Genomic DNA, 27237 nt, shown 5'->3' on the forward strand with positions numbered 1-27237 from the left:
TACATTCTCTAAATGTAACCATTCAGTTTAATTACAGCTATAGTATATATTATTTATTACTCTTCTTCCATGTATATTTTTAATAAAAAATCATCTTTATTCCCATCACGTGAAGCTGCTCATGGTTTACAAAGTAAATGATATTTCTAGAAAATAGCACATGTAGAATTAGAAAACCAAATTACATATCCTGTAACAATTGGAAGGTACATGAATTTGTGCATGGGAGAAGCCTTAATAGTAGTATGGAGCACTCTGGCAGATGCAGGTAGTCCAGCTTGAGATTATAGCAGGTTGTCATTCCACAGCTGGAAGTGCTGAAGCCAGATACAAGATGGCAAGTATTGAATGGCTCAGTCCACACAGTTATGATGATGAGTCAGCTGGGGAGCTTGCCATGAGAAGCAGATGGTGCCTATAAGCTGCATTTGTGGCAAATAGATGAAGATCAGCATCAAGTTCTTGGATTCTGTCAAGCACACAGGGGCCATGCAAATCTTCTCTATATCATTCCAATTTTAGTATACGTACTGCCAAAGCAAGTACTTCTGATTTGGTAAGAAACAGTCTGATGAGGCAAAGCCTGTTAGAATGCATAATTAAAGTTGGCATGCAAGGGGGATACACCATAAATATACGTTCCATATTCTGGTCTCCAATATAATGCCAGTTAATATTTTAAGTAGTGAATACAAGTCTTCTGTCTTCAAACAGGTTTGGTAGCCACTTTAGCCCCAGTTCTTGTGCCATTGCTGTTGTCCATTATAGAGAGGGAAAATTCAATTTTTGGGTGGCCCACTTTACCAGTCAATATTCTTCAATATAAATATGCTTCACATTAGTTTGGGCATTCGATGCGCAGACTTCAGCATCATACAGGACTCATGGACCAGGAGGAGTTGGCACTTTGCTAGCCAGTGCATTCAATGGTACTTAGTATATGTTTTTTCAATGTGAGTGCAAAATCAACTTGGAGTTGAAGACTATGCCCATTACTCTTCTTCCATATACTCTTTTTTTTTTTTTTTTTTAATAAATAAATAATATTTATTCCTATCAAGGCAAATTGACAAGGATTTATAAAGTAAGTGCATATTTCTTTAAAAATTAGATCCCAGATACTAGATGTGTGTGGGCACATTTAGTATCTGGGATCCTCCAATAATAGCTATGGTCTGTGTTTCATTATTTTTCAGTGAAAAAGTAATCTGGGATGATTCAGATGCATTGATGGAGAGCCTAAAGCATTTGAGATGGTTTGAGGTCACTGAGACTTGCATTAACATTAGCATTGATATATCATCGTCTCTTTGATTGATTTGGGTTAGCATCTTTAAATCATAAGCATAGCATATGACAGACAGTGGGTCTGTTCTCAATGAAGGCTACAATGATGGCAGTGAATAAAATTCCGTAAAGTAATCTCCCCCACCCCTTGTGGTACCCTTGCACTAATGGTTCTTGAGATCATATTATTATTATTATTATTATTATTATTATTATTATTATTATTAGTTATATGGTGGAAGGAAGCCTGAGGCTTATGCTGCACCAGCGAAAAAAAAAAATTCTCGAGTTACCCTGAGAGAGAGAGTCAAAAGGGAATCACCAAGAAAAAGAAGAATGATGATATCCAGCTCAGGACCCTGGGTGTGCCAAGCCCATACTCATTAACTCCTGGGGTTAATATGATTATACAAAATCATACGTTTCAGACAGTTTACCAATACCCATCATTAGACCATGCTGCTGTCAGACTCCTCTTGATAATGTTCCCAAAAACTTGAAGTGCATATCTGGGAGCGTCGGCAAGAGGAGTCTGACAGCAGCATGGGTGTCAGCCTTAGCCAGGTGGGCAGGAGCAGCAGTGCACAGCACACGCTTCTTGATTAGACCGGGGTTCGAGCCCATGACCACGAAATACGGAAGATGCGGAAAGGTCACGGAATGACCACCGCATATCCCCAGAGCAATATGGCCTTAGTTTCTAATGCTCCTAAAAACCAAATAACAAACAAACAAACATGGGTGTCAGTAAGATGCCTGAAACATCACCTTAAATTGTATAGTGATTTTAGGCGATTAGCTTAATAACCTATTTTATTAATTTCGTATGGTATATGATTGGTATATTTTTATTAAGATTATTACTATAATTAATAATGTATGGTATATTAATTATAGTAATAATCTTAATGGAAAACAACCACGTAACATTCTTTCCTAACTATATTAGACAATTTTATTTAATTATTATAAAATCATGAAATTACTCTAAATTAAATAAATATAAAAACAGAACAAATTTATAAAAAAACAATATTTTTTGGAAAGTTTTTCATGTCTCAAAATTTAACAAAGCAATATCAGTTCAATAATTATCGCATGAAGAACAGAATAGTTACCTGAGTAGAAACAAGCACTAGATGGGGTATTTTTTCATTGCCACTTTCATTAGAAATGTATGCCACAGAAAACAACATAGTTGACATCCAACGAATATTTAGGACTGAAATAAAAAATTTTACATGTAATACTTCAAACTACTAAAAAAAAATCACAAAAATTAGGACCATAAATGATGATCTGTCTCAAAGTCAAACAGTTTATATTACAATAAAATCCACTTAAAATATTTTCAAAGGATGCAAGTAGTTCAACTTCCTTAGGTTACAAAATATTTTAAAAGGGTGGAACAATTCTTTCTCCCTGCCATATTGGATTCTGAGTCTGAAAATAAAATGTTTCCAATTTCTTGGGGAAAGACATAACTTTATAAAATGTTATTAAAACATTCTCATAATCTGTCCTAGAATGCCTCTCCTAAGTAAGTTTATTTTAAACTAATATATATGTTTATTGTAGCATTTGGGTTTCACTAATAATTTGTAAACATTCCATGCATCTTTCTTCTCTGGATCAAGTTCTTTTGACATCCCTTTTGATTTTAACATTGAACAATACCTTTTAGTTGGTATAAAATGCTCTAAAATAGTGTTTTTCAAAATAATTTCCTCAAACAACTCCCATTTAACATTTGTATTTATTACAATTACCATTTGTTCCCACTATAAAGAACTTCAAAATATCTAAGAGCATTGTAATAAAAAAAAACTCCCTTGTAAAATCAAAAACTCCCTTCCCTTTGACAGTCTCCTTACCATATTCACATTCTGCATCCAGTATATTAGAATGACACTACATTTCTGTTATTCCAATTATGTTCACATTAACCCTTTGCAGTCCAATGTCATACTCACTGCAAGATCATAAAATTCTACTTCTAGTCCAATGTCACATCCAACACACCTGTCAGCATTTCTGGCTACAGAATTTCTTTTCCTGCTGCGCTGGCACAATTACTGTAGTACACCGGTGTGCAAAATTTAAGGACCAGTCAGGTTTTCACCTGTATCTTCTCATATGAGTGGCCTGGATATGGAAAAACATACCAAAGGAACCTTGTGAGGTACAGAAATGATGGAGGAAACAACACCAACACAACAACAGAAACAAAACAGTACAGAAGAACTTTATTGAAAAATGGCAACATAGCACTGGCTGCCATGATACAGATGCATCACTGCCAAAGATGAAATAAAGAGAAGAGGTGGTCCTCAGTAGGAGATATAGCCACCCCTAATGTCGATGCAGGCTTTGCACCGCCTGTCGATACTCAGAACAATGTTGTTGATAAGTTCTTGCGGTAACATCGTCCATTCCTCTGTCAGCGCCATCTGCAGCTGGTGAACATTTTCTGGTGGGTGTGGATGTGCCGTTAGGCATCTCCCCAGAGCATCCCATACATGTTTGATGGGATTTAGATCGGTGTAATGGGCAGACCAAGTCATATGTACAATGTCCTCACTTTCCAAAAGCATATCAACAGCTGCAGTGCGATGGGGCGTTATCATCCATAAACATGAACTCGGGGCCAATGGCACTTCAGAACGGATGCATATGGGGAAGGATTACCTCAGTAGAGTAGCGTGCACCAGTTACAGTACCTTTTAGTTGGTATAAAATGCTAAGTGTTTTTCAGATACCACCTTCCAGTATCTGGAGTTGTGTATGTCCATCCAAGATAATGCCACCCCAGACAAGAACACCTCGACCACCATATGGATCCCTTTCAGTGATGTCTGTGGGGTGATACCATGTGCCAACCTCTCGCGAGATTAGCTGATGTCCGGAATTGCTGCTAAGACTGAATCTACTCTCATCAGTAAAGAGTATCTTAAGTAAAGATTTTGTGGTTGTAACCTTTAGAAATAGTGTTGGTCCTTTTAAGTTTTGCACACCAGTGTACCATCTATTTATGCTTCATATAAACAATCTGAAAAACTAAATCAATGTTTATATTCAATAGTCAATGGTGGGCAGTTTGTTTTTTTCCTTTCCTTCACAATTCCAGAGTGGAAATCAGCATGACTGTTGGTATTTCCATTTGTAAAATTTGATTTCCTGCTGCACTGCCATACATTTATACTTCATAAAAATGATCTGAAAAACTAAGTGGAACTACTAATCCAACTGTTAACAGCAGGCAACACCATTTTTTTCAGTTTAGTAATTTAATTTACACAAAGTAATTTATACTCGGTGTTCCCGTGAAATACTTATACATGCTGTCAAGATCTAGTACAGTGGACCCCCCTTTAGATATTAATTCGTTCAAGAGACACCATCGTATCATGAAAATATCGTAATGTGAACACAATACCACACTGTTTTTTGATAATTCATTCCCAGTTCTCGGAAGTTGAAATTTTTGCTATATAACTAAGCCGTTTATATCTGTAAAAGCTAATTTTTATAATAGAAATTGCATTAGTTTTATATAGAACATATTTTCCAGTGTATACCATGCACCTTTTATCTAAAAATAGCTTGCCCTAAAATTGTGGTGTGTCTTATACATCAGAATAAACAGTAGAGCATGATACAAATTTAAAGAAAAAAGATAAAGAATGCTGATAGTGCCACACATTTTTACTTATCCCCCCCCCCAAATGTTGCTTAAAATGATAATTAATAATTATAAACATTAAAAAAACAAAAATCATAATTTTCATTTAACTTACATTGGAAAAGCTGTGTCAATGGTGGTGGGGTGATGGAGCTGAAAGATAATCTTTTACCATCAAGATATCAGAACAACTTTCAGGATCTGGTGTTCTTTCCAATCTCTGCCTCTTGCTACTTATGGTATAAAAACTGTCCAAAGTGGTTTGCTTTTGGCGCTTTCTCTGAAGGTTCTTGAAATAACTTAACACCTGATCTTCAAATTTGCAGGTCATCAATTCAGTAGTTTCAATATCTGGGTTTTTTCTTACTGTCCTCTTCACAATATCCCATGCAGCAAACATGTCTTCAATTTCTTGAGTTGTTGTTGCTGCTACACAGTCATCCTCCTAGTACTCCTCATCTCCACTGTCATGCTTGCCCATCTGCTCTAATTCCTGGAGCTCCTCTGTTGTCAACTCCCTTCCGTGGTCCGCAATTAACCCCTCCACATCTGTCGCATTAATCTCTAGAGCCAAGGACTCATTAAGAGTAATAATTTCCTGCTCTAGAACACCTTCAGCTTCAAATCCTTCAAAATCATGGATGACTGAAGGCCATAAGTTCTTCCAGGCTGCATTGAGGCACCGAGCTGAAACTGCATTCCAAGAACTGACAATCATTTGTACATAGTCTAAGATGTTAAACCTGATCTTCCAGAATTCCTTTAAGGTGATGGCTTTGTTCCCTGAAGTCCCTTCAAAGCACTTCGCAAGTATCTTCTTTGTGTAAATTTTTTTAAAGTTGGTAATCACTTGCTGATCCATCGGCTGAAGCACAGGGGTGGTATTGGGTGGGAGAAATTTGACAATAACGAAGTTAAATTGCTCATCCAGAGATCGGACAAGTTGGGGATCATGACCTGGAGCATTATCCAAAATTAACAGTACCTTTAAAGGAAGTTTGTTTTTTTCTAAGTAACACTTTTTTGAAGTGTTTTGACCGAAGGACAAAACACTTCAAATACCATTCACTGAAGAGGTGTCTTGTCACATAGGCTTTCTTGTTACACCGCCAGAAGACAACCAACCTGCTTTTGATGACCTTTTGCTGTTTAAACACTCTGGGAGTTTCTGAGTGATAAACCAACATTGGTTTAAGTTTAAAATCACCACAGGCATTGGACCCCAATAGCAGAGTAAGCCTATCCTTCATAGGCTTATGACCAGGCAATGAGGCCTCTTCTTTTGTGATGTATGTTCGCCTAGGCATTCTTTTACAAAACAGGCCCGTTTCGTCTGTATTAAAGACTTGTTGAGGAAGGTAACCCTCCTTCCCAACGAGGAGGGTTACCTTCTTTCGAGCCCTTTTCAACGGTCAAACCAACCTTTGCTGGCTTTAAAGTCCCCATATTGCGTATCACTAGCTGAAAGTGTTTTGGTCTTTGAGTCCTCAAAAATCTGCTTTGCAAGTTCACAAATGTATTGTCCAGGAACAGTATCACCCTTCATTTGTTTTTCCTTTATCCACAGCAACAAAAGCTGTTGTTGTTGTTGTTATTTGGTTTTTAGGAGCATTAGCAACTAAGGCCATATTGCTCCGGTGCGGTGGTCATTCCCTGACCTTTCCGCATGTTCCGTATTTGGTGGTGACGGGCTCGAACCCCGGTCTAATCAAGAAGCGTGTGCTACGCACTGCTGCTCCTTCCCACCTGGCTACGGAGGCGCCTGCAACAAAAGCCTTTCCATTTCTACAATCAGTTCTCTGCCTTTTTGGACTGTGTTAGATTCATCACTTACTTTAACTCTTTTAAGGTTTTCTTTTTGTTTCACTATGGCAGAAATGGTTGACTGTGAAAAACCATATTCGTGTACCAATGAACTAATTTTAGCACCATCATCATGTTTTTTTACTATTTCTTGTTTAATTTTAATTGAAATTTTCTTCTTACTGTGCTCTTTAGGGGCCATATTATGCAATGTTGTACGTTCAAGAATTCAGTACAGTAATGGAAAGTAAGCAAAAAAAATCACTTGAACTAAAGGATACGAAAACAAAACACATGCCAACATGTTTACAAATGCTGCTATTGGCTGAGACAAAGGACCACGTCCAGTCGGAGACAATTGTAAGCCATTGTAGAGCGAAATAAGTAGGCGCCAGTGATCACTGGTTAGTAGAATCAGCCGCTCAAATCATTAAAATGCTACACTTTCACCGTTTATTGCTATGTTTTGTTATAAGAATGAATTTTAAATGCATTTGTGATATTTTTCTAAAGCACATTTCTGGAGGTCACTAAAATAAAAAAAATAAAAGTCCAATTTGCACTTTCCAGTTTATTGGGCTTTTCTGTTAGCGCAATCTATTATAAACGGGTAGTAAACTCAATCTTATTGCATTTGTGATAATACTAATAACTGGAATTCTGTGGGTTTTTACCATATTATGGTGAAATGTGTTTCCCCTTCAGTGAAATCATATTTGTAAAAGAATAACAGAAGTTACCCCAATATGATACGTAGAACACTTCCGTATGATACTCTCCAGAGATTAAAACGAAAACAATTTTTAAAAAATCGAAAATCTTACATTACAGTAAGAAATAATTAAAAATCAAATAAACACAATTAAAAATCAATTTTATTCCAATTAAAAATTAAGTAAAAAATTAATTAAAAAAAAAAAAAAATGCAAAATGATTTTCCTTCCTGAAGCTGACAATGCTTTTCGACCATACGTCGTGATCACAGGAATGAAAATTACCGAATAGGGGTGAGCATGGAACTTAAATAGGGATTATTTGTCTTCGCGCATGTGAGTAAAGGACTATGAGTCAAAGATTAGATATGGCTGGTGAACATTAACAGAATTCTCATGTAATTTAATTTCAACATTTTCTGCAATTAATAGTCTCGTATAATTACGTTGGACACTTAAGTATTTTGGTCTCGCTAAACAAAAAAGTATCATTTTCATTAACGGCATGAAAGGCTAATTCTGAAGCTGCTGAACAAGAAGCACGAACTGAGGCCACGTGTTTTTTAACACAAAAATTCAGAGGAAACCGCGTAGAACCCTGATAAGATGAGTCGCAATCACTGCAAGAAATTTTGTGTACTAGATCATTTATTTGTGTTGCAAACGAGGAAAGGACTGAGCGATTGTTCAGTATAGTGTGTAATTTCCATATTGGCCTGGCTAGAATTTTAAATTCAGTATCTTTAAAGAATCTGTTACGTTGTTTGTGTCACTATTCAACATATCGAACTGAAATAAAGTATTTTTTGATATTACTATCGTTGGTTGGTATATTTTTTTGTATTCTTTCCTTAGCTTGTACCCTAATTCTGTCTATTGTAGCAAGTGGGTAACCCCTGTTTAAGAATCAGCTGGTTAATATTTGTATTTCTGAGCACAAAGCAGATTCTGTTGTTGAATATTTATAAGCATTGAGAAACTGATTAAAGATAATCGATCTTTTGTAGGTGAACGGGTGATAGCTGTTATACTGTAGAAGCATACCAAGGTGGTAGATTTACGATAGATGTTAAATTGGATTTTATTCGTGTCCCGAGTAAGCGTGAAATTTAAAAAATTTAATGATTTAGTATCCGTATTCTCCCTCTCCAATGTAAATTTGAATCTAGAATGAATATTATGAAATGAATGTAAAATGTCTTGGATAGTGCTATTATCGGTAAGGACTAGAACATCGTCTAAATACCTGCCATATTATGTGATATGGGGTAGAAAAGGCGTCAAATGTATACATTCAATCGTTGAGAGATAGATCTCCGATATTAGGCCGCTCAGGCTTAATCCCATTGTTAAACCAAAAATTTGTTTGTATACTTTGTCTCGAAAGGTGATATAAGTTGGCTTAAACTAAGAGTTTAATTAAGTGAAAAATTTCCTTAATAGGAAGCTTCGTATAATTAATCGGTATCGAGTTATTATTTAACATATCCCAAAGAATATCTAATGTGTATTCAACGTTTACATTCATATATAACGAGGTAACATCTAGTGAAAATAAATTATCATTACCGCCAAGTCTACAGTCCTTAAGGTTATTAAATAGTGTATCGTAGTTTTTAATCCCAAATTGTATAGCCTGTCTAAAGGGTTTTATAATGCTATATACATGTGTGGCCAAGGATGAAAATACCAAGTTTCTGTAGGAAACAATAGGCTGAATAGGAAAGCTGGTCTTATGTAATTTTACCTGACCGAAAAGTGCAGGAATATTGTATGTTCTGGCCTTCAATTCCTTTAACTGAACCACAGTAATGTAGTTGTTTTTTCAATACGTGTTTAACATTTTATTGTATTGATTGACCAAATTGGTAAATAGCACCGGGTCTACTTCAAGATAAGTGGAGGTATCTGATACAACTTATTAATATAATCAGGTTTATTGAGTATTACCACTGTATCTCCTTTGTCAGCTCTCTGAATAATGTCTTTATTTTCCCAAAGTTCACGTAAAGCTGAACTGTCATGTGTATTAAATTTAAGCAGTCAAGTTTCTTTTGTTATTCACCACCTGGTTAACTTGTTGAATAAATAAATCATTTTGTGGAACATTACAAAGTCCAAATTCAATATCAATTACGCACTGTTTTTTAGGTAGTTTTTGAGGTGGTAAATTGTAATTTAATCCTTTCGATAAAAGTGAAATCAGATTTTACTCTTAAAAAAAAAGTGTAATCTATCAATAAAAGATTTCATTTTTATTGAAAGGATTAAGTTACAATATTCCTGCACTTTTCGGTCAGGTAAAATTACATAAGACAGGCTTTCCTATTCGGCCTATTGTTTCCTACAGAAACTCAGCATTTTCATCCTTGGCCACACATGTATATAGCATTATAAAACCCTTTAGACAGGCAATACAATTTGGGATTAAGAACTATGATACACTATTTAATAACCTTAAGGACTGTAGACTTGGTGGTAATGATAATTTATTCTCACTAAATGTTACCTCATTAAATACGAATGTAAACGTTGAATACACATTATATATTCTTTGGGATATGTTAAATAATAACTCAATACCAATTAATTATTATACGAAGCTTCCTATTAAGGAAATTTTTCATTTAATTAAACTCTTAGTTGAAGTTAACTATATCGCCTTTCGAGACAAAGTATACAAACAAATTTTTGGTTTACCAATGGGATTAAGCCTGAGCAGCCTAATATCGGAGATCTACCTCTCAACGACTGAACGTATACATTTGACACCTTTTCTACTCCATATCATACTATGGGAGGTATATTCTCCAAATTTATTGGAGAGGGAGAATACGGATACTAAGTCATTAAATTTTCTCAATTTCACACTTACTTGGGGCGCAAATAAAATCCAATTTAACATCTATCGTAAACCTACAAACACTGGTATGCTTCTACATTATAACAGCTATCATCCTTTCACCTACAAAAGATCGATTATCTTTAATCAATTTATGAATGCTTATAAATATTCAATGACAGAATCTGCTTTGGGCTCAGAAATACAAATATTAACCAGCAGATTCTTAAACAGGGGTTACCCACTTGCTACAATAGACAGAATTAGGGTACAAGCTAAGGATAGAATACAAAAAATACACCAACCAACAATGGTAATATGAAAAAATACTTTATTTCAGTCCCATATGTTGAACAGTGGCAAAAACAACTTAACAGATTCTTTAAAGATACCGAATTTAAAATTGTAGCCAGGCCAATACGGAAATTACACACTATACTGAACAATCACTCAGTCCTTTCCTCGTTCACAACACAAATAAATGACCTAGTATACAACATTTCTTGTGGTGGTTGCGACTCGTCTTATCAGGGTTCTACGCGGTCTCCTATGAATTTTCATGTTAATCAACACGCGGACTCAGTTTGTGCTTCTCATTCAGCAGCGTCAGTATTAGCATTAATGACATTAATGAAAAACATACTTTTTTGTTTAGCAAGGCCAAAATACTTAGCAATAAGTTTCTGCAATTAATAGTCTCGTAATTATAAGAGACTATTAATTGCAGAAGCCGTCGAAATTAAATTATATGAGAATTCTGTTAATGTTTGCTGGCCATATCTAATCTCCGACTTGTGGTCTTTTACGTGCATGCGTGAAGACAAATAATCCCTATTTAAGTTCCATGCTCACCCCTATTTGGTAATTTTCATTCCTGTGATCACAACATACAGTCGAAAAGAATTGTCAGTTTCATTAAGGAAAATCGTTTTGCATTTATGTTTTTCGTTAAATTAATTTTTTTACTTAATTTTTAATTGCGTTAAAATTGATTTTTAATTACTGTTAATTATTTCTTAATGTAATGTAAGATTTTAGATTTTTTTTTTAAAATTGTTTTAGTTTTAATCTCTGGAGAGTAATCATGCAGAAGTGTTCTACATATCATATTGAGGTAAACTTCTCTTATTCTTTTACAAATATTGATATCAACATAGAACGTATTGAGCATTATAGCTCTAGTTCATACTATCAAACTGAAATCATATAAAAAACAAAAATAAATTTTCAGAACATTCTGTTCATTACTATTTTTAAACTTCGTTTAATAGAATTCATTAATTAAAATAGATTAAAATTCAATTTGCAAACGTGATGACAATGTCCCATGCTTACTACATATCGTATAGTGAAAGGTATTTTATTATGGAGAGTCCATCGTAAGGTGATTTGATCATATAGTGAACCCATCGTAAAGTGGGGGTCCACTGTAATAGTCTTTCTGATGGCAAAAGTAAGGAACTGGGGGGAAGGAAACTCTTACAAATAAGATCGTTTCCAACTGTTCCATATGGTATGACTGGGTTTAGATTTCACTAAATGAATTAAAAGGGTTTTGGAGCTATTATCAATATGGGACTAAATGAAAAACATTGATATAAAGAAATAATAGTCTGAAGAATGGATTGTTGTTGTTTGTTTGTTATTTGGTTTTTAGGAGCATCAGCAACTAAGGCCATATTGCTCCGGGGATATGGCGGTGGCCATTCCCTGACCTTTCTGCATCCTCTGTATTTGGTGGTCATGGGCTCGAACCCCGGTCTAATCAAGAAGTGTGTGCTACGCACTGCTGCTCCTGCCCACCTGGCTACGGAGGCGCCAGAGTGGACTGATAGAATTGAATTCCTCAAGAGCGTATTTAGCAAAAAGAGATTTCTGCAGATATATTTTGGACGTTGCATCTTTGCGTACTAACAAATGGACAAAAAAGGAATTCAAAGTAGATATCTCTACGTAAAAACCATTGTCAATTATCCGAATGAAAATTTTGTGAATATTTTCTTCCATGAAGAAATCCTGCATTAGAGCTTTTAAGCTGTTTTGCCATGCTGTTTTATATATTAGCTCATATTAATCCAAAAATAAATAATTTTTGAGCATCAAATTTCAACTAGCCATTTTTTTGATTGACAGAGCTGGACTGTGTAGGGAAGACAGTAAAAATATTGCTGGACTGCAAAGTGTTAATACAATATGATCATGGCATGCCAGCAGTTCCTTTATTTGAAGATTTTCAATACCTGATAAATCCTTGATATCAAGATTGAATTTTTTTTTCCCCTCTATAAATATCTATAATATGCTAATATAGAAAACAGTTTTACTACTATATGAATGATCGACTTGCAAGTTCTGGTCAATAACTGGAAAATTAAAATCCTCATAATAAAACAATATTGATTTTTTGGCCTACTAGTTATCTATAAAAAAATGTTCATTTTACCCATTACAGTTATTTGGTTTATAACACACTCCTACTCTCATTTTTGTTTTCACAATGATGCACATATCACACTGGACTGACAATAAAGCTATTTGCTGGATGTGCTCATCTTGATTCTATACGCTTGGCAAAATAAAAGCATAACCTTCTGTCTAACCTTCCTGCACTGTGTTTCTGTTATTCTATATATGTTCGTTTTTCACTGTTATTCCATACATCTTCACTTAACCAGTATCTCAAATTCATAATTTTTTAACTACACCCCAAACCATTAGTATGCAAATATGTGGTAGTCTGTTGTTTTATGACTAAATTATACCATGTAGTTGCTTACTACAGCACTTTCTTCAGAAATTTTACAGTTCAATAATGGGTTAGTTTTAGCACCATTTCAATAACCATTTAGTAATTTCTCATTAATTTCCCACAAGTTATAAGATCACTTCCTCCTCCTCCTCCTTGAAACAGTGCATGAACATAATCTAGCTCTGTTTTTAACTGTCATTATTGCAGCTCCCCAAGCTGAATGTTCCTAAACATCTAACTCTTTCTCGATAGCCTCAGCAAGTATCCTTGCACATTTTCTATTCAAGTGTATCCTGTCCTGAGGTAATCAGTTCCTTCTCTTAACAAGTGCATGCCATGATGAAAAAATGTACCCCATGCTTTCACAATTAGCCCTATACTATAATCTCCCCAGACTGGAGCTTACTGATAATGCCTGGGACATACATGCCTTTCTATCATGCCCGGGTTAAATTTCAGACACACCCACAGTCTTAACTCGTGACATTTTCACATTCCCTCATAAATTCAAATTAATAATAATGACTAGGGGGATTCATCCCCAGCTTGCTTTGCTCGCCAACCCCTGCACATGCTTTTCTATGTAAAATGTATTGGTATGATGGAGTAAGTCAAACCTTTTCTATGTAAAAGACACACCTGTTGAAATGCACTGATCAATATCTAATCAGGATGTTGTTATTTGGTTTTTAGGAGCATTAGCAACTAAGGCCATGTTGCTCCGGGGATATGCGGTGGTCATTCCCTGACCTTTCCGCATCCTCCGTATTTGGTAGCACACGGGCTCGAACCCCGGTCTAATCAAGAAGCATGTGCTACGCACTGCTGCTCCTGCCCACCTGGCTACGGAGGCACCATCTAATCAGGAAATGACCTATGTAATTACCCCGTCCACTTGTACCACGTGACCCCACATCCCTCTTCTCCCATTGGCTATCCCATCACACGGCATTCTCAAGGTGGAATAAATATCACTATGTAATTATTTACCTGCACTTACATAGGTAACTTAGGAAAAGGCCTTTTGCTTTGGGTTCCATAATGCATGAGGAATATTGTTGCATCCAAAAGAGCATGACTAAAATATTTAGCTAAAATATTTACAAACTATACAAAATACTAAACTATTTACACATATACAAACTAAATTGGGTAAATTATAATGGAACATCAAATGATGCTGGGCATGGTCATGTATGAGCCAGTGAAGCATGTGCACGAGGTTGGTGAATGTTATGGAGACAGTCAATGAAAGACAACAATGTAATTATTTATCTGCACGTTTGTAGTGATGCAACTTCCCCACCCTCTTCTCCCATTAGCTCAAATAAATATCACTAGAAGGAAAATTTTTTTAATGTATAGAGAGATAATGATAATAATACCACTGTCATCATTAAACAGTGTACAAGATGATGCCTGCATTGCAATCATTCAAAGACTAACATATAATCTCTAATTTGTATCTCAAGAATCAGTTCAGTATGGTGAAGCCTGGAAAATTCTCTGTGACTTGGCTGTTGTTGTTATTTGGAGCATTAGCAACTAAGGCCATATTAGGAGCATTAGCAACTAAGGCCATATTAGGAGCATTAGCAACTAAGGCTATATTGCTCTGGGGATATGCGGTGGTCATTCCCTTACCTTTCCACATCCTCCGTATTTGTTGGTCACAGGCTCGAACCCCGGTCTAATTAAGAAGCGTGTGCACTACTGCTCCTGTCCACCTGGCTACGGAGGTCTGTGACCTGGACCAGTGAATCATTATTACACTGGAAAATACCACAACAATGAAAAAGATCATACAAGTAAACTGTGATGTCGCCAATGAAGAGGTGATTAAGGAAATATCAAGTTTAGTTCTGCAGAGAGATTTTTCAGGAACAGATGTGCTTTTGAAACTATGTGCATGAAGCATTTTTGGGTATTTGACACTAACTGGAACAATAGAAAGTTGAGACATGTTCTATACATCTTAAATGGTTGGGTAGAAAGGAAATTCTTCTCAAAATGTATAGTGATTTGTGTTCAGTTGTAGGTACACAGAAGGCAAGTATAGTTGCAAAATAGCAACTCACTTCAGTCAAAGAATTCCAAGCCATCTGCTAGTAAAGTGTTACTATACTTCTATAAAGCTATGCAGGCAAATAAACCACAAGGAGAAAGCAAATTAACAATATATTTTTATACGGTGTGACTATTCACAGAATTCTGATTCTATAATGAATTATGGAATCAGAATTATATCAAAAATAAATCCGAAATCACAGTGATTCAGAATAAAGAATCATAAATAATTATTCCATCATTTGTCATGTTTCAAGATGATTTCTTAATATGCTGAGCATATGAATAAATTTTATCTCTGTTGATTATGCCAAGCCCTGTGTTTCTAGCCACTTTCTATCACACCATTTAAGTACTTGTCTATGATACTGGGGTGCCTCCGTAGCCAGGTGGGCAGGAGCAGCAGTGCATAGCACATGCTTCTTGATTAGACCGGGGTTCGAGTCCATGACCACCAAATATGGAGGATGCGGAAAGGTCAGGGAATGACCACCGCATATCCCCGGAGCAATATGGCTTTAGTTGCTAATGCTCCTAAAAACAAATAACAGCAACAACAACTATGATACTGGCAATTTCTTAGCTGTGTAAAAATGCCACAAAAGTCTTTTGACTCCTTTGCTGTTCTCAACTAAAATCCCATGCCCATAATGTTCCCTTTTCTACAGTTATTTACATTACCAGCAGGTCTGTTACAATTAATCAAAATATAATTAGAAATCAAAACTCTCAGCATTAGTTTTAAACTAGGTTCTTAGGCTGCCATAAACCTACCTCCCCCTCAAAACATAGTTCATGGGCCAAATATGTTGATAATGTCCTCATAAAATGACCCAAACAGGATCGACAGATATTCCACATATCTCATTAACAGAATCATTAAAAAAACAGATAGGCAGAACTTATCGGCCTCTCATAATCTGTGACCAGTTTCTTTTATAAATTTGCTAATAGAATCATAGCTTTCCTTATTTTACCAGATCCTGGAATGAAGTTTTCACTTTATAAAGTGAAAGTTTATATTTTATAAAATACCACATGTAAGTTATTAATCCTAGTGAGATATCTTATAAATGAAGGGTAAAATAAAATAACTTTGGATAGAGATTCTTGTCTCTGGCTATTCTGAAGTATATAGCTTACAACAGCTGTTCACTTCATGTGGACTGATAATATAGAAAAGATACTGGCATCTCATATCACGATCATTTCACTGTTACCACACTCACTACATTATTCTCTTAACAAGTAACTGCATTCTTTAATGCTAACTAAAAGAGGTGAACCCTAAATCTCTTGCTCAGGTCCATCCTATACCTCCGTGGCTGAATCAGACATCCTCTTGTGGGGCTGATGATATGCACCTTTGTCACTCGGTTTGCCAGCAGTATCATAGAGCGTTTTCCACCAAAACTGGACTTAGAGTCCACATCAAACGTGCCCATTTGATTGAAGCGAACACACATATTAATACTGTCAAGGTTAGAGCCAGATGGTCCTGAAAAGGTCAACCTCTGCCTGAGGCAGATTCCAAACATCAACCAATGCCTGCAGCTTAAATTCCTACACCGGATGGTCGAGCCCATAAACAGCAGGTGGAAACTGCCCTCTTATATCTCACTATTTCAGCAACTTCTGGACTCCAGGACAAACAGCTGTTTCTACCTCTGAGGATAGTTGTAGTGTCACTGCCCCTATTGTGGAGGGTGATGCTTTCAATGGACCTCCACAGTCTCTTCAAGAAGCAACTATATGACTCTATTGTTAAGTCCCTTAGTGAACCCACAGATTCTGCATTTAATCATCAGATGCCGAAGGATCTCCTAGTGGATGCTCTTCATAACAGCTTGGACTTTGATGAATTAGACTGTTGTGTGGATAATGCTGATGGAATCAGATGCCGTGATTCAGTTACCGCAGAGGTCAAGGCAGAATCCTTTGTGCAACCAGTCATAGTGTCGATGTTCACGTTGGAAGAAAGAATATGCTATCACCTGGAGTCTGTATCGTATCTTATATAAAGAAAGTGGTGCACTCGTCATCCTAGATGAAGATTTTGCTTCACCGAATTTGGACTTTAAAGACTTCATTACATATTGGACTGATGTCTTTCAAGGCAGTATTGATCTGTCTTCTCCACCCACCCCCTTTTAGATCTTAAGTCTGCATTTCCTGTATTCTCTAGTAGTCCAGGCCCAAATGAAATTTCACCCCAAAAAATCAGATATAACCTATCTAAGATTCTGATTAATTTGCTGCATATTTTTCTGTGGAGTGATCAAATTCCTGCTTCTCTCTTCAAGGCCTACACAATTCTGATACCCAAGAAGAAGAACTCTATTCTTCTAAGTGACTTTAGACCCATCACAGTCTCATTTGTCATCTAAAGGACCTACCATAAAATACTGAGTAAGAGGATTATGCAATGCTTCCCTTTTCACTTTCAATAAAGAGCATTTACCACAGCAAACGGATGTTGTGAAAATATATATTTGCTATCCTCCCTGATTAATACAGCAAGAAAAGAACTAAGACTTCTACATCTTGCCACCATCAATTTGCAGAACACATTCGATAGTGTCCTTTTCTCGGCAGCAACTGAAGCTTTGGTACATAAAGGACTACCACTATGCTTTACTGAATATGTCCATCTGCAGAAAGATAAATCATCAACAACACTTTGAGTGTGTGGTGTAAAATGCCTGCATTTTACCTATCAATCCGCCTGCATCCCTATACTTTTGTCTCTCTACTGTATTTTTTTGGGGAAAAAGATTTGTTTGGTCATCTTATCACATTTGAAGAAACTATAACTATTGAAAACAGACTCAACAAATATGCCAACAAATATCTAAACAACAAAAATGGAAGGAGGCTGATGTCAGGAAATTTCAACAATGCAATGAGCTAATATACGAACAATTATAGCAGGAATGAACTAGACCAGATAAGAAAGGATAGGATAAGAAGGGATAGCTTCAACCACAAAAACACTGACCCATCTAATATGATACCATATGCTTTCAATATCAGAGGAAACTAGCTATTGACTGAAAGGAGAAATAGCAGCACTTTATGGATCATCTGAACTTGTTTCCTATAGTAATCTGTAGCTAAAGGATCAACCAGCCTACACAAAGCATGCAGGAAACACACCCACAAATTCTATAATGGGAAGGAATTAGAGGCACTCTGTATCAAGCACAATATGCAGGATAATATCAAAGAAAGGTTTATTCATCCACTCCATTTAATATTTTAAAAATGTCCCGAAATATGAAGGTGAGAGAAGCACAGAGAATCCCCCCAAAACAGAAGGGATGCTTAGCATGTGTACCATTGCACCACAGAAGAATACAGCTGAACCTTCAATAGGTCCTAGCCCACCACAATAGTCTGTCTGGATTATCATATATATATTAACTGAATTAATCAGTATATATTTATATAAGAAACAAACCCAAAATTCAATGAAGAAGGGATAGTTTCAACCACAAAAACATTGACCCATTATAATTCAATGAACAGAATTAAACCAAACTTTTACTACTATACTATTTTCAGATCATCAGTATTATCCTAAATGTCTCTCCATTTAATTTTTTTTTTATATAAAAGGTATTAGAACCTATAGTACTTAGTACTATGCATGAGTACTTGCAAGACAGAAGATACTTGTTCACATTAGATTTGAATTTCTGCACTTTGCAATTTTTGGAAAATACATGTGAAGGAAGGTTGTTCCAGAAAACAGAGATAGAAGGGATAAATGAAGAAGACAAAAAGTTTCTTCTCTGAGTTTGAAGTTGGGCAGCGAAATGATGCTGAATGGTTGCAGAATAGGTTCAGACTAGCTTGGAAGAGAGTGCAGAAATTATAGATACCAATCCAGAACAGTGCCCAAAGAAGTATCTATAGAAAAGGCATGTATCAGAAACTGAAAGTCTATGAGACAGGAAGTGGAGAGACTTTAACCTAACTGTCCTCTTTTGAATAGAGTCAAGAAGGTTGAAAAAGGTTTTGGGTGCACCACCTCAGATATGGAAGCAATATTCCATGATATGGTAGATTTAAGATTTGTACAGAGCAGTTGTTTAGAAGAAAAGTAACTTCAAGAGCAAAAGAAAAACACAGTTTTTCTGATGCAGAAAATACAATATTTGTGATGTGCTTATTCCAAGAGAGATCAGAAGTCAGGGTAATTCAGTAATAGAGTTATATGAATTTGCCTAGAAATCTGAGTACCACTGAAGATGAGTAGCTGACCGGGCTAGCCGGGTGGGTAAAGTGCCTGCCTGGCAACCCAAAGGTCGTGGGTTCGAATCCCGCCTCGGGCTTGGATCAAAGTACTGCAAAAACCTTGGGAGGTGCATTATGGCCACAGAAGCCGATGCGCCAACAACTACCAAAAAAAAAAAAAAAACAAAAAGAAGATGAGTAAAGGAGCAGTAAACTCTTTTCTGTGAAAAATAAGACAGAACTGAGTTTAGAAGGACTGAGGTTTAGTTTTTTTGTCCCAGTGGAAAATTATGTGAAGATCAACATTTAAGGAATTGGAAATGCAGATTTGAGAAGTTGAGGCTATTTGTGCAGAGCAAGGTTTCTCAAACTGGAATGTAGGGTGATACATCAGCAAAACTCGATAGGATTTCCAGTCAGTGGAAGAAGGTCATTAATATACAAGAGGAAAAGTGGAAGAGAAACTGAACCTTGAGAAATACTAGCATTATTGGAAAAGTTACACATAATGCTGTCTACCATCACCTGCAGCAATGGTCACAGGAAAAACTGGAAACCCAATTGCAAAAAATAATCAGCAGGCCATAAAATGGGAGCTTATTTAGAAGACCTTTATGTCAAACAAGATCTAAACGACTGCTTGAGTTTCACCAAATTTTCCATGGAATTTGTCCAATTTATTTCATAAAACTTCCAACTGCAAAACCACCAAATAATAGGTATTTTCATGCTATGAAAATTTAATATAGCCACTAGATAAACACCATACTTATAAGCATTCTCTCAACATAAATTTTATGAACAATAAGGTGACAGTTTACAAGAGCTATGTGGGACTATTTAAATCACTTACTACATCATTGAAAGAAGAGCTTACACTTTTCTAAAATCATGATAACCTCAAGAAATTAACAAACATTCAGCCCATGACCATCATACATTTATACACTCAATCACACTGATGCATGAATACTATATCTATCTTCAAACCCATGATATATTTACCTGATACAGAATTCCCTAAAGATTTTGGAGGCATAATGGTTTTCACTTCTTCAAGAGTAGGTTTATATTGTGTAAAAGAACCGTCTTTCTTTCCCACAACTAGCTGTTTGCCTTTAGGACTCCAACAGACTAAAATATAACAATAAAAATGTTACTATAGGTTAGGTTAACATTATAAAAACTATGAATAACAGTTAAAGAGAAGTTTAATTCACTTGGCAATATACTATACAAGATTTTTTTTTCAAAACAATTTTATGGTGTCAGGGAAGGGTGAATCATCAACAAAGACATATTTCAAATAAAATATAAGACTGTTTTTACTTCAATGATTTCACCTTCTTCCTTACTCAGACCAGGGAATTAGTTGTAGAATAACTTTCAAGCTTTCTAAATCAGATGTTCTTATACTAGGTGGGGGGGACTGCGACTCAACTTGTACTTACTTACTGCAGATGAGTAAGTACGAGGTTTCATATATAAAAGAATGCCGTTCTTAATTATTCTGAATTGTTATCCAGAAGTAAAGCAATAAGTCAAATTTTATGGCTAACTCAAAATGAATTTAATTAAATAAGTAAAAATGGTACGTATAGAAAGAGTATTATGTTGTTGTTGTTTTTGGTTTTTAGGAGCATTAGCAACTAAGGCCATATTGCTCCGAGAATATGCGGTGGTCATTCCCTGACCTTTCCGCATCCTCCGTATTTTGTGGTGACGGCCTCGAACCCCGGTCTAATCAAGAAGCGTGTGCTACGCACTGTTGCTCCTTCCCACCTGGCTACGGAGGCGCCAAGAGTATTATGATGGGCAGAAATAAAAAGTATTAAATTTTATAAAGCATATAAACAACTAAATAAAACAACTTTATAAAACATATGATGCATATGCTTTATAGGCTTATGAAAAAGTAAAAATAAGTTGAAATTAATCCCTTTGTGTGCATTGTTGGTGTGTAGGATATGTATTATTGCCTGTTTAGCAGATACCAAGATTCAGAATGAGAAAGAGAGAGAGAGAGGAGACTGAAGAGAATGGCACCAGAATGGATGGGGACAAGCCATTTGGCAATAGCCTGCCCAAGGTGGTACAAGTCTACTAATATTTCATCTGTCAAGGGAGAACTGTCAACTTTTTCCCAAATACAATTCAGACAATTCTCTGAATCTAAATGGTACTGCTTTAAGGAAGAATGAAAATATGAAAGGAAGAATAAAAATATGAAAGGAAGAATAAAAATATGAAAGGATGATGAAAATATAAAGGAAGAATCAAAATGTGAAATAGCTAAATATGTAACATCCCACAGAAGGCTCATTCAGTGGACCAATGAGAGTGTAACCAGGATGTAATGCCCTACACACCCTATTCTTAATCCAAATGCATGAGATGCCACATACACACACACACAAAAAAAAAAAAAAAAAAAAAGAATAAATAAATATATCTCCTCCTTTTAAAATCATTGCTCATAAGACTACTGTACATTAAGGCCAAAGTGCCACAACCTTCAGATTTCTAGGAGTTACAGACTAGGAAAAAACTGCATGGGATGTATTTACCTTCAGAGAACAACCTGATGATGACATATAACAAACACAGAAGAAGGAAGTTGGGCCAGTGTAAGTTGGGCATCTGGCAGAGAGCTAAATGCCCTCAGTGATTATGTTTCTCAGTATTGCATAGTCTGTGATTACTTCTGCAGCTTTCAAAGAAAGCTGAGTTATGCTAATTAGCTCTGAGTCGTCTGTTTTGAATATGCAGTAACCTCTGTAGGATGAGAGGAGATAGAATGTTAATGGATGGAGCTCGGTTTGTTGGCTGGCATGGAAAATTGGTTGCCTTGGCATCTTTGGAACCTCCAGATGCTGTACTGGTAGAGGTAATTCTGGATATGCGGAATGTGAAGAATTTCACATTTTGCACATCCAGAAATGTGAAGAGTTTCTAGAAGCCTGGATGGTACAGCTCCAAGGTTAGGCTCCTAATTAAACCAGCCTTGACAATGGGAGGAAGGGGGAGGTAATCTGAAAAGAAATCCAGAACAATGTGTCAGTGGTTTCCTGTAAACCCCAGTATGGAAAGAGGATGAGCACAAGCATGTCAAGAAATCAAGAAATAAGATGTTGTGCTGTTTTAGTTCCAAAGTAAAAGAAATGTCAGAGTGTTGTTGTTACCATAATTCTAGATCAGGAGCACATTGTCAATGAACCTGGACCATAGCTTAGCATGTATGTGAAGGTGGAAATGGCAGTTCATTCAAGGTCTGCAAGCAAGGGTGAAAGGGGTTACATATGCCAAGGCTCTTGGTTTTGAGGAAAAACTCCTTGAAATTGGAGAGTCTTTTTGGTAGGTCTCTTTGGCTGTGGGGTCAATGAGACTCAAAGGGGCATAGGGTGGGTGGTGTCAAGACAGGGATAAAGGCTTGTTTTGCATTGTTAAGTAGGATGTTAGCAAACATGGACACTATGCTGATGCTTGCCAAAGCATTGGGGTGTAGGGACATGTATTATTGTCTATCTAACAATAACCAAGAATTCTTAAGAATAAGAGAGAGAGAGATGGGGGGGTTGAGAGGATGGTGACAAGCCATTTGGTAACAGCCTGCCCAAAGTGGTACATTCCACTAATGATAAGGTGGACAAGGAGATCAGCTCTATTAGCTTTTACTCTGCCAAATATAATGGAGGAGGGGGTTCTGAATTAGTATTAATATCAGCATATGATGCAAGAAAGCAATCTTATACAGCATCAGGAAAAAAAAAAAAACATTTCACCTAACCATTCCAGCCTATAGTTTGTCTAGTTTTTCCTTGAATTCATTCAAACATTTATTCCTTGAATTTATCCACTTCTACAACAATGGATGGAAGCCAGTTCCAGCAGTCAACTGTTCAGATTAAGATGCTTAAAGGTGGGGTTTCAAGATAGACTTGATCTTCTCTATGAATTTTGTAGGGTCTGACTTCAGTTCTTATAGGTGCTGGTGTCTGGTAGGAGGCTGGAAATCTAAATCCTTTGTTAAGAGTGACAACCTTCCCTCCCTTATCTGCCTTGCTGATGTGAATTGAGTGGTGTCTTCTAAGGGACAGCATAGCTTTAATTCTACCGTTAGAGATACTTGAGTGGTACTTGTTCCTAGGTTTGTAGCAGAACCAGTTGACGGCCTGTAGAATGTCGTGTGATGTTTTCAGTTGCTGGAGTTCGCTGATGGAGATGCCCAAATGCAGCAACATCTCAAGAGTGAGGTCCCTTCTGGGGGCTGGGAAAAACTGGAGACCTGGTGGACTTGTTCTGTATCGGAGAGTTGTCTGCTATTAAAGTTGGAGATCCTAGTCAGACATGTAGTAATGGGAAGTGAGACTACATCATCCTGTTGTGGTTGAAACTCTGTACAGCAAGGAGGATAGCCCAGGATGGCTGTGAGATGGGAAAGCAAATCCTGTTAGAGTAGTGTAAGGATGTCAACCTGTTCTTAGAGACAACACTGTGAAGACATGGTTGGAAAGGGAAGGCAAGAAATCCCCCTGATGGTGAAGAAATCAGGAGTCTAGTGAGTTTCTAGGAGTGGTTTTACCATTTGATAAATTATTTTTACTTCAAAATCTATGCAGTATAGTGTACCGTACAGTTCTAACTTCTATACTTCTTATATTCTCAGAATTTTATTCATGTGGTTTCACAACTGGAAAAGGCACAGTTTCACTCCCGAAAACATCTATTATTCTATTTTTTAATCAGATCTCATAGCTTAAATAGCTCTTAATGAGGACTGCATACAAAAAGGAGCAAACAAATTCACCACCACATTTTTTTTTATTATTATTAATGGTATTTTCCCTGTCATTTTATGACAGTTATATGTTTTCATAGTATTTTAATAGTGAAAATACTTTAATGAACATGTTTTGCTTATAAATCATATTTGAGTAAGAATCTGAACATAAAAAACTGTTGATCCTTTTAGACTGAACAAAGATGTTCTCATTAACAAAAAAAAAAAAAAAAAAAGGGAGTTAGTCAGGGAAATTTTGAAATTAGAAGTAATAAAATCACATCTTTAAATTACACATTTTGTCTAATTAGATATCTGAAAGTTCATGAAAAATACAGCACACAAAATCTCTGCATAAAATTTAAAATCAAAACTAAGAAAATTAATGGTGATGCATGTTAAAAACAACACATTTTTTTTCTTACCTGCAGTTGCTCCAGTTTGTGAAGGAAGCTTTGCAGTATTCTTGATACCATTATCACTAATTTCATATAGCCCAGCACTTCCATCACTAAGGCAGTATGCTAATACTGATATTATTACAGGATTCCACACTAAATCAATTACTGTTGCATTGGATGACAAAGATATACTTGAAAATGGGAGGGGCATTTCCTTCTTAAATAAAAGAAAATAAAAGCAAAAAAAAAAAGAAAAAAGTATTAAGTTGGATAAGTTTGCAAATAAAATGAAATAACTAAAACATAATACAGTAAACTGTAAAATCTGACACATTTTACAATCTGTAAATATTAAGAAAACAATCAGGCACTAGTATAGACAATCACATTTGTTGTTAAGAATTGATGCATAAAAGAGTTTGCCATTTCTCTCTATATAAGATGTTTACAGAGCTATCCTGTCCTTTCATCTGTTTTTTTGCAGACAACAGGATTTAAACAAAATAATAATGCAATGGTCTTCATTCTTGCAGCAAATTTGTTGTAAGGGCAAACAAATGTGTCCTTGCAACGAGTTGCACTACTTTCAAACAGACAATCTCACCAAAAGGTAATTAGCCAGTTGCTTAAAAGATGAGACACTGCTATGACAGCCTGTTTCAGGATTAGCTAGTTCCTTATCAGATTAACAGATGGTTAATAGTGAAAACACTCAGGCAAAACAGTTGTAAAAAAGTTGTCTGATGTGGGCTCTCATGTGGTATACAAAAGCTTCAAAGCTGTAATATAGATAAAACTATGTTTTGTTTGAGTGTTGCTGGAGACCATCTTCCATCCGATGAAGGACCGCTTAGTCCCGAAACAGGCTGTCATAGTAGTGTCATATCTTTTCAATGAATGGCCAATTAACCTTTTGGTGAAACCACAAGTTCAAAAGTCATGCAATATCAGGGCAACTTATTGCAAAGGTAAGTTTATTCTACTGTGAGAAGTAGGACCACTGCATTATCTATGCAGTTTAAATACTGCTTTTTGCAAAAAAAAAAAAAAAAAAAAAAAACAGATGAAAGGACAAGATTCTCCCAAAAACATCTTATTTCTCTGAGGCCATATAGGTTTGAATTTTCAGCTCATCAGTTGTATGAATAATTGAGGAAAATAGGTGATTCAAGGTCACTTGTTTGGTTTCTAACTCCATACAGAAGAGGTCTAATGAGCAACCTTGAGCTGCCTATTTTTTTTCTCTTTGTTATAGTTATAATGGCAGCAAAAACAAAAGTTAGTGATCTTTGTTACTATGATGAAATGATGAATTTCTTATTAAAAAAATCAGAATATCATGTAAACTGATAATGATTACCTCCTAAGTAAATTCATAACTGTAAACTGATAAGGATTACCTCCTACGTAAATTGATAATATGTACCTCACATTATAATTATTCCTTAAAGACTTAGTTCACAAGCCTTAGTGATACATGATCCCTTCCTTTTGGCTTGAAAAATGTTTTTCAGAACCCCAAACTCAACAGAATTGCTCAATCGTGTAAATTCTTTCAGTTTTTAATATTTATAAGAAAGTTTGGCATTACTCGCAGACCGCTGGAGTATCTCTAAGGATACTCCAAGGGTTCAAAGACCACAGCTTGATAAACGCTGCTTTAAGAACAGTTAATTTTCTTTTAATATTCTCCAAAGCAAAAGTATTTTTTCTCAGAAGCACATACATTAATATTCTCTCTCTAATATTGGCAGGCATGCACTTAAAACTGACAATTGGCATTACAGTACATCAGAATATTTGCTGTGGCTTTGTTTATTTAATTTATTTTCATTTTAAAAATTTAATCGAGACCCACTAATATTCGTAAAATCAGAAAAATTCTAACTCATTGTGATTTTCCGCTATATAGGATCCTCTTTTTAAATTAAATGAAATTCCCTTTCCTGAAGAACCGGAAAAAAACTTGAAAATCTCAGGTAAGAGAATTCCTGGATTAAAATTTCTAAAATATCTATATTTATAATATTTCTATTAAAAAAAAAAATTCTGCTTGAAATTTCTGCTTGAGATCTTAGATTTCAAAAATTTAATTTAAAATGAAAATCCTATACAGCAGAAAATCACAATGAGTTGGCATTTTTCCAATTTTAAGAATATTAGCGGGTCTCGATTACAAGTTGTCTGTCTAACATGTCACAGTAGCAAGTTTTGAAAACAGGATTTCCATAATGTTATTTATATTAAAAATTTAACTATTATTTGCATTTTAACCACTAGTACTACGTTTAAACCATTATAAATGTTTACAGATGTAAATAAATTCAGCTGTTAGTGCTCAGCATTCATTGAAATGTGATCTAAAACTGCTCAGGAATGCCTCTCTAAAATTTGGAAAATTTCAAAATCACTGCCTCTCGATCTCCAAGTGATTGTAAAGAGTTATACCATGCTCTCAGTCATTTCAGTCATTTCCAGCACCAGTGAAATAGGTTTTGACCAGCCACATATGAAACAGAAGCATATGTAACAGTGCCATCATAACACCACAGATATCAGTGGCAGACAGTATAAGTCATAGTGCAGAGCTTACAGTTTCAAAATTAATTGTTAAATTCATATAGCCATTTGCCACTACACAGTATAATACTCCATTTAAATCTTTCAAAGTTGT

The 27237-nt window shown here is 35.8% G+C and overlaps 1 protein-coding gene and 1 non-coding gene across 2 annotated transcripts in view; both read right to left on the reverse strand.

The window, feature by feature from the left end:
• The window catches only part of LOC150087884 (uncharacterized), a 295573-nt gene that overhangs the window by 244330 nt on the left and 24006 nt on the right, over nt 1–27237 (reverse strand). The window contains exons 7-9 of the mRNA XM_090369951.1: nt 24588–24780; nt 20388–20516; nt 2406–2509 (exon numbers count right to left, since the gene is read on the reverse strand). Of these exons, the coding sequence (XP_090226077.1) occupies nt 2406–2509; nt 20388–20516; nt 24588–24780 (426 nt within the window). The remainder of the gene's footprint in view (nt 1–2405; nt 2510–20387; nt 20517–24587; nt 24781–27237) is intronic.
• Nucleotides 445–546, reverse strand: LOC150087885 (U6 spliceosomal RNA). Its single transcript, XR_016546812.1, has one exon. It is a non-coding gene; the product is annotated as a U6 spliceosomal RNA (small nuclear RNA).

This window comes from Mastigoproctus giganteus, chromosome 3, assembly GCF_048544385.1.
Source record: "Mastigoproctus giganteus isolate SK-2022 chromosome 3, ASM4854438v1, whole genome shotgun sequence".
In the NCBI taxonomy this organism is placed as follows: Eukaryota; Metazoa; Arthropoda; class Arachnida; order Uropygi; family Thelyphonidae; genus Mastigoproctus; species Mastigoproctus giganteus.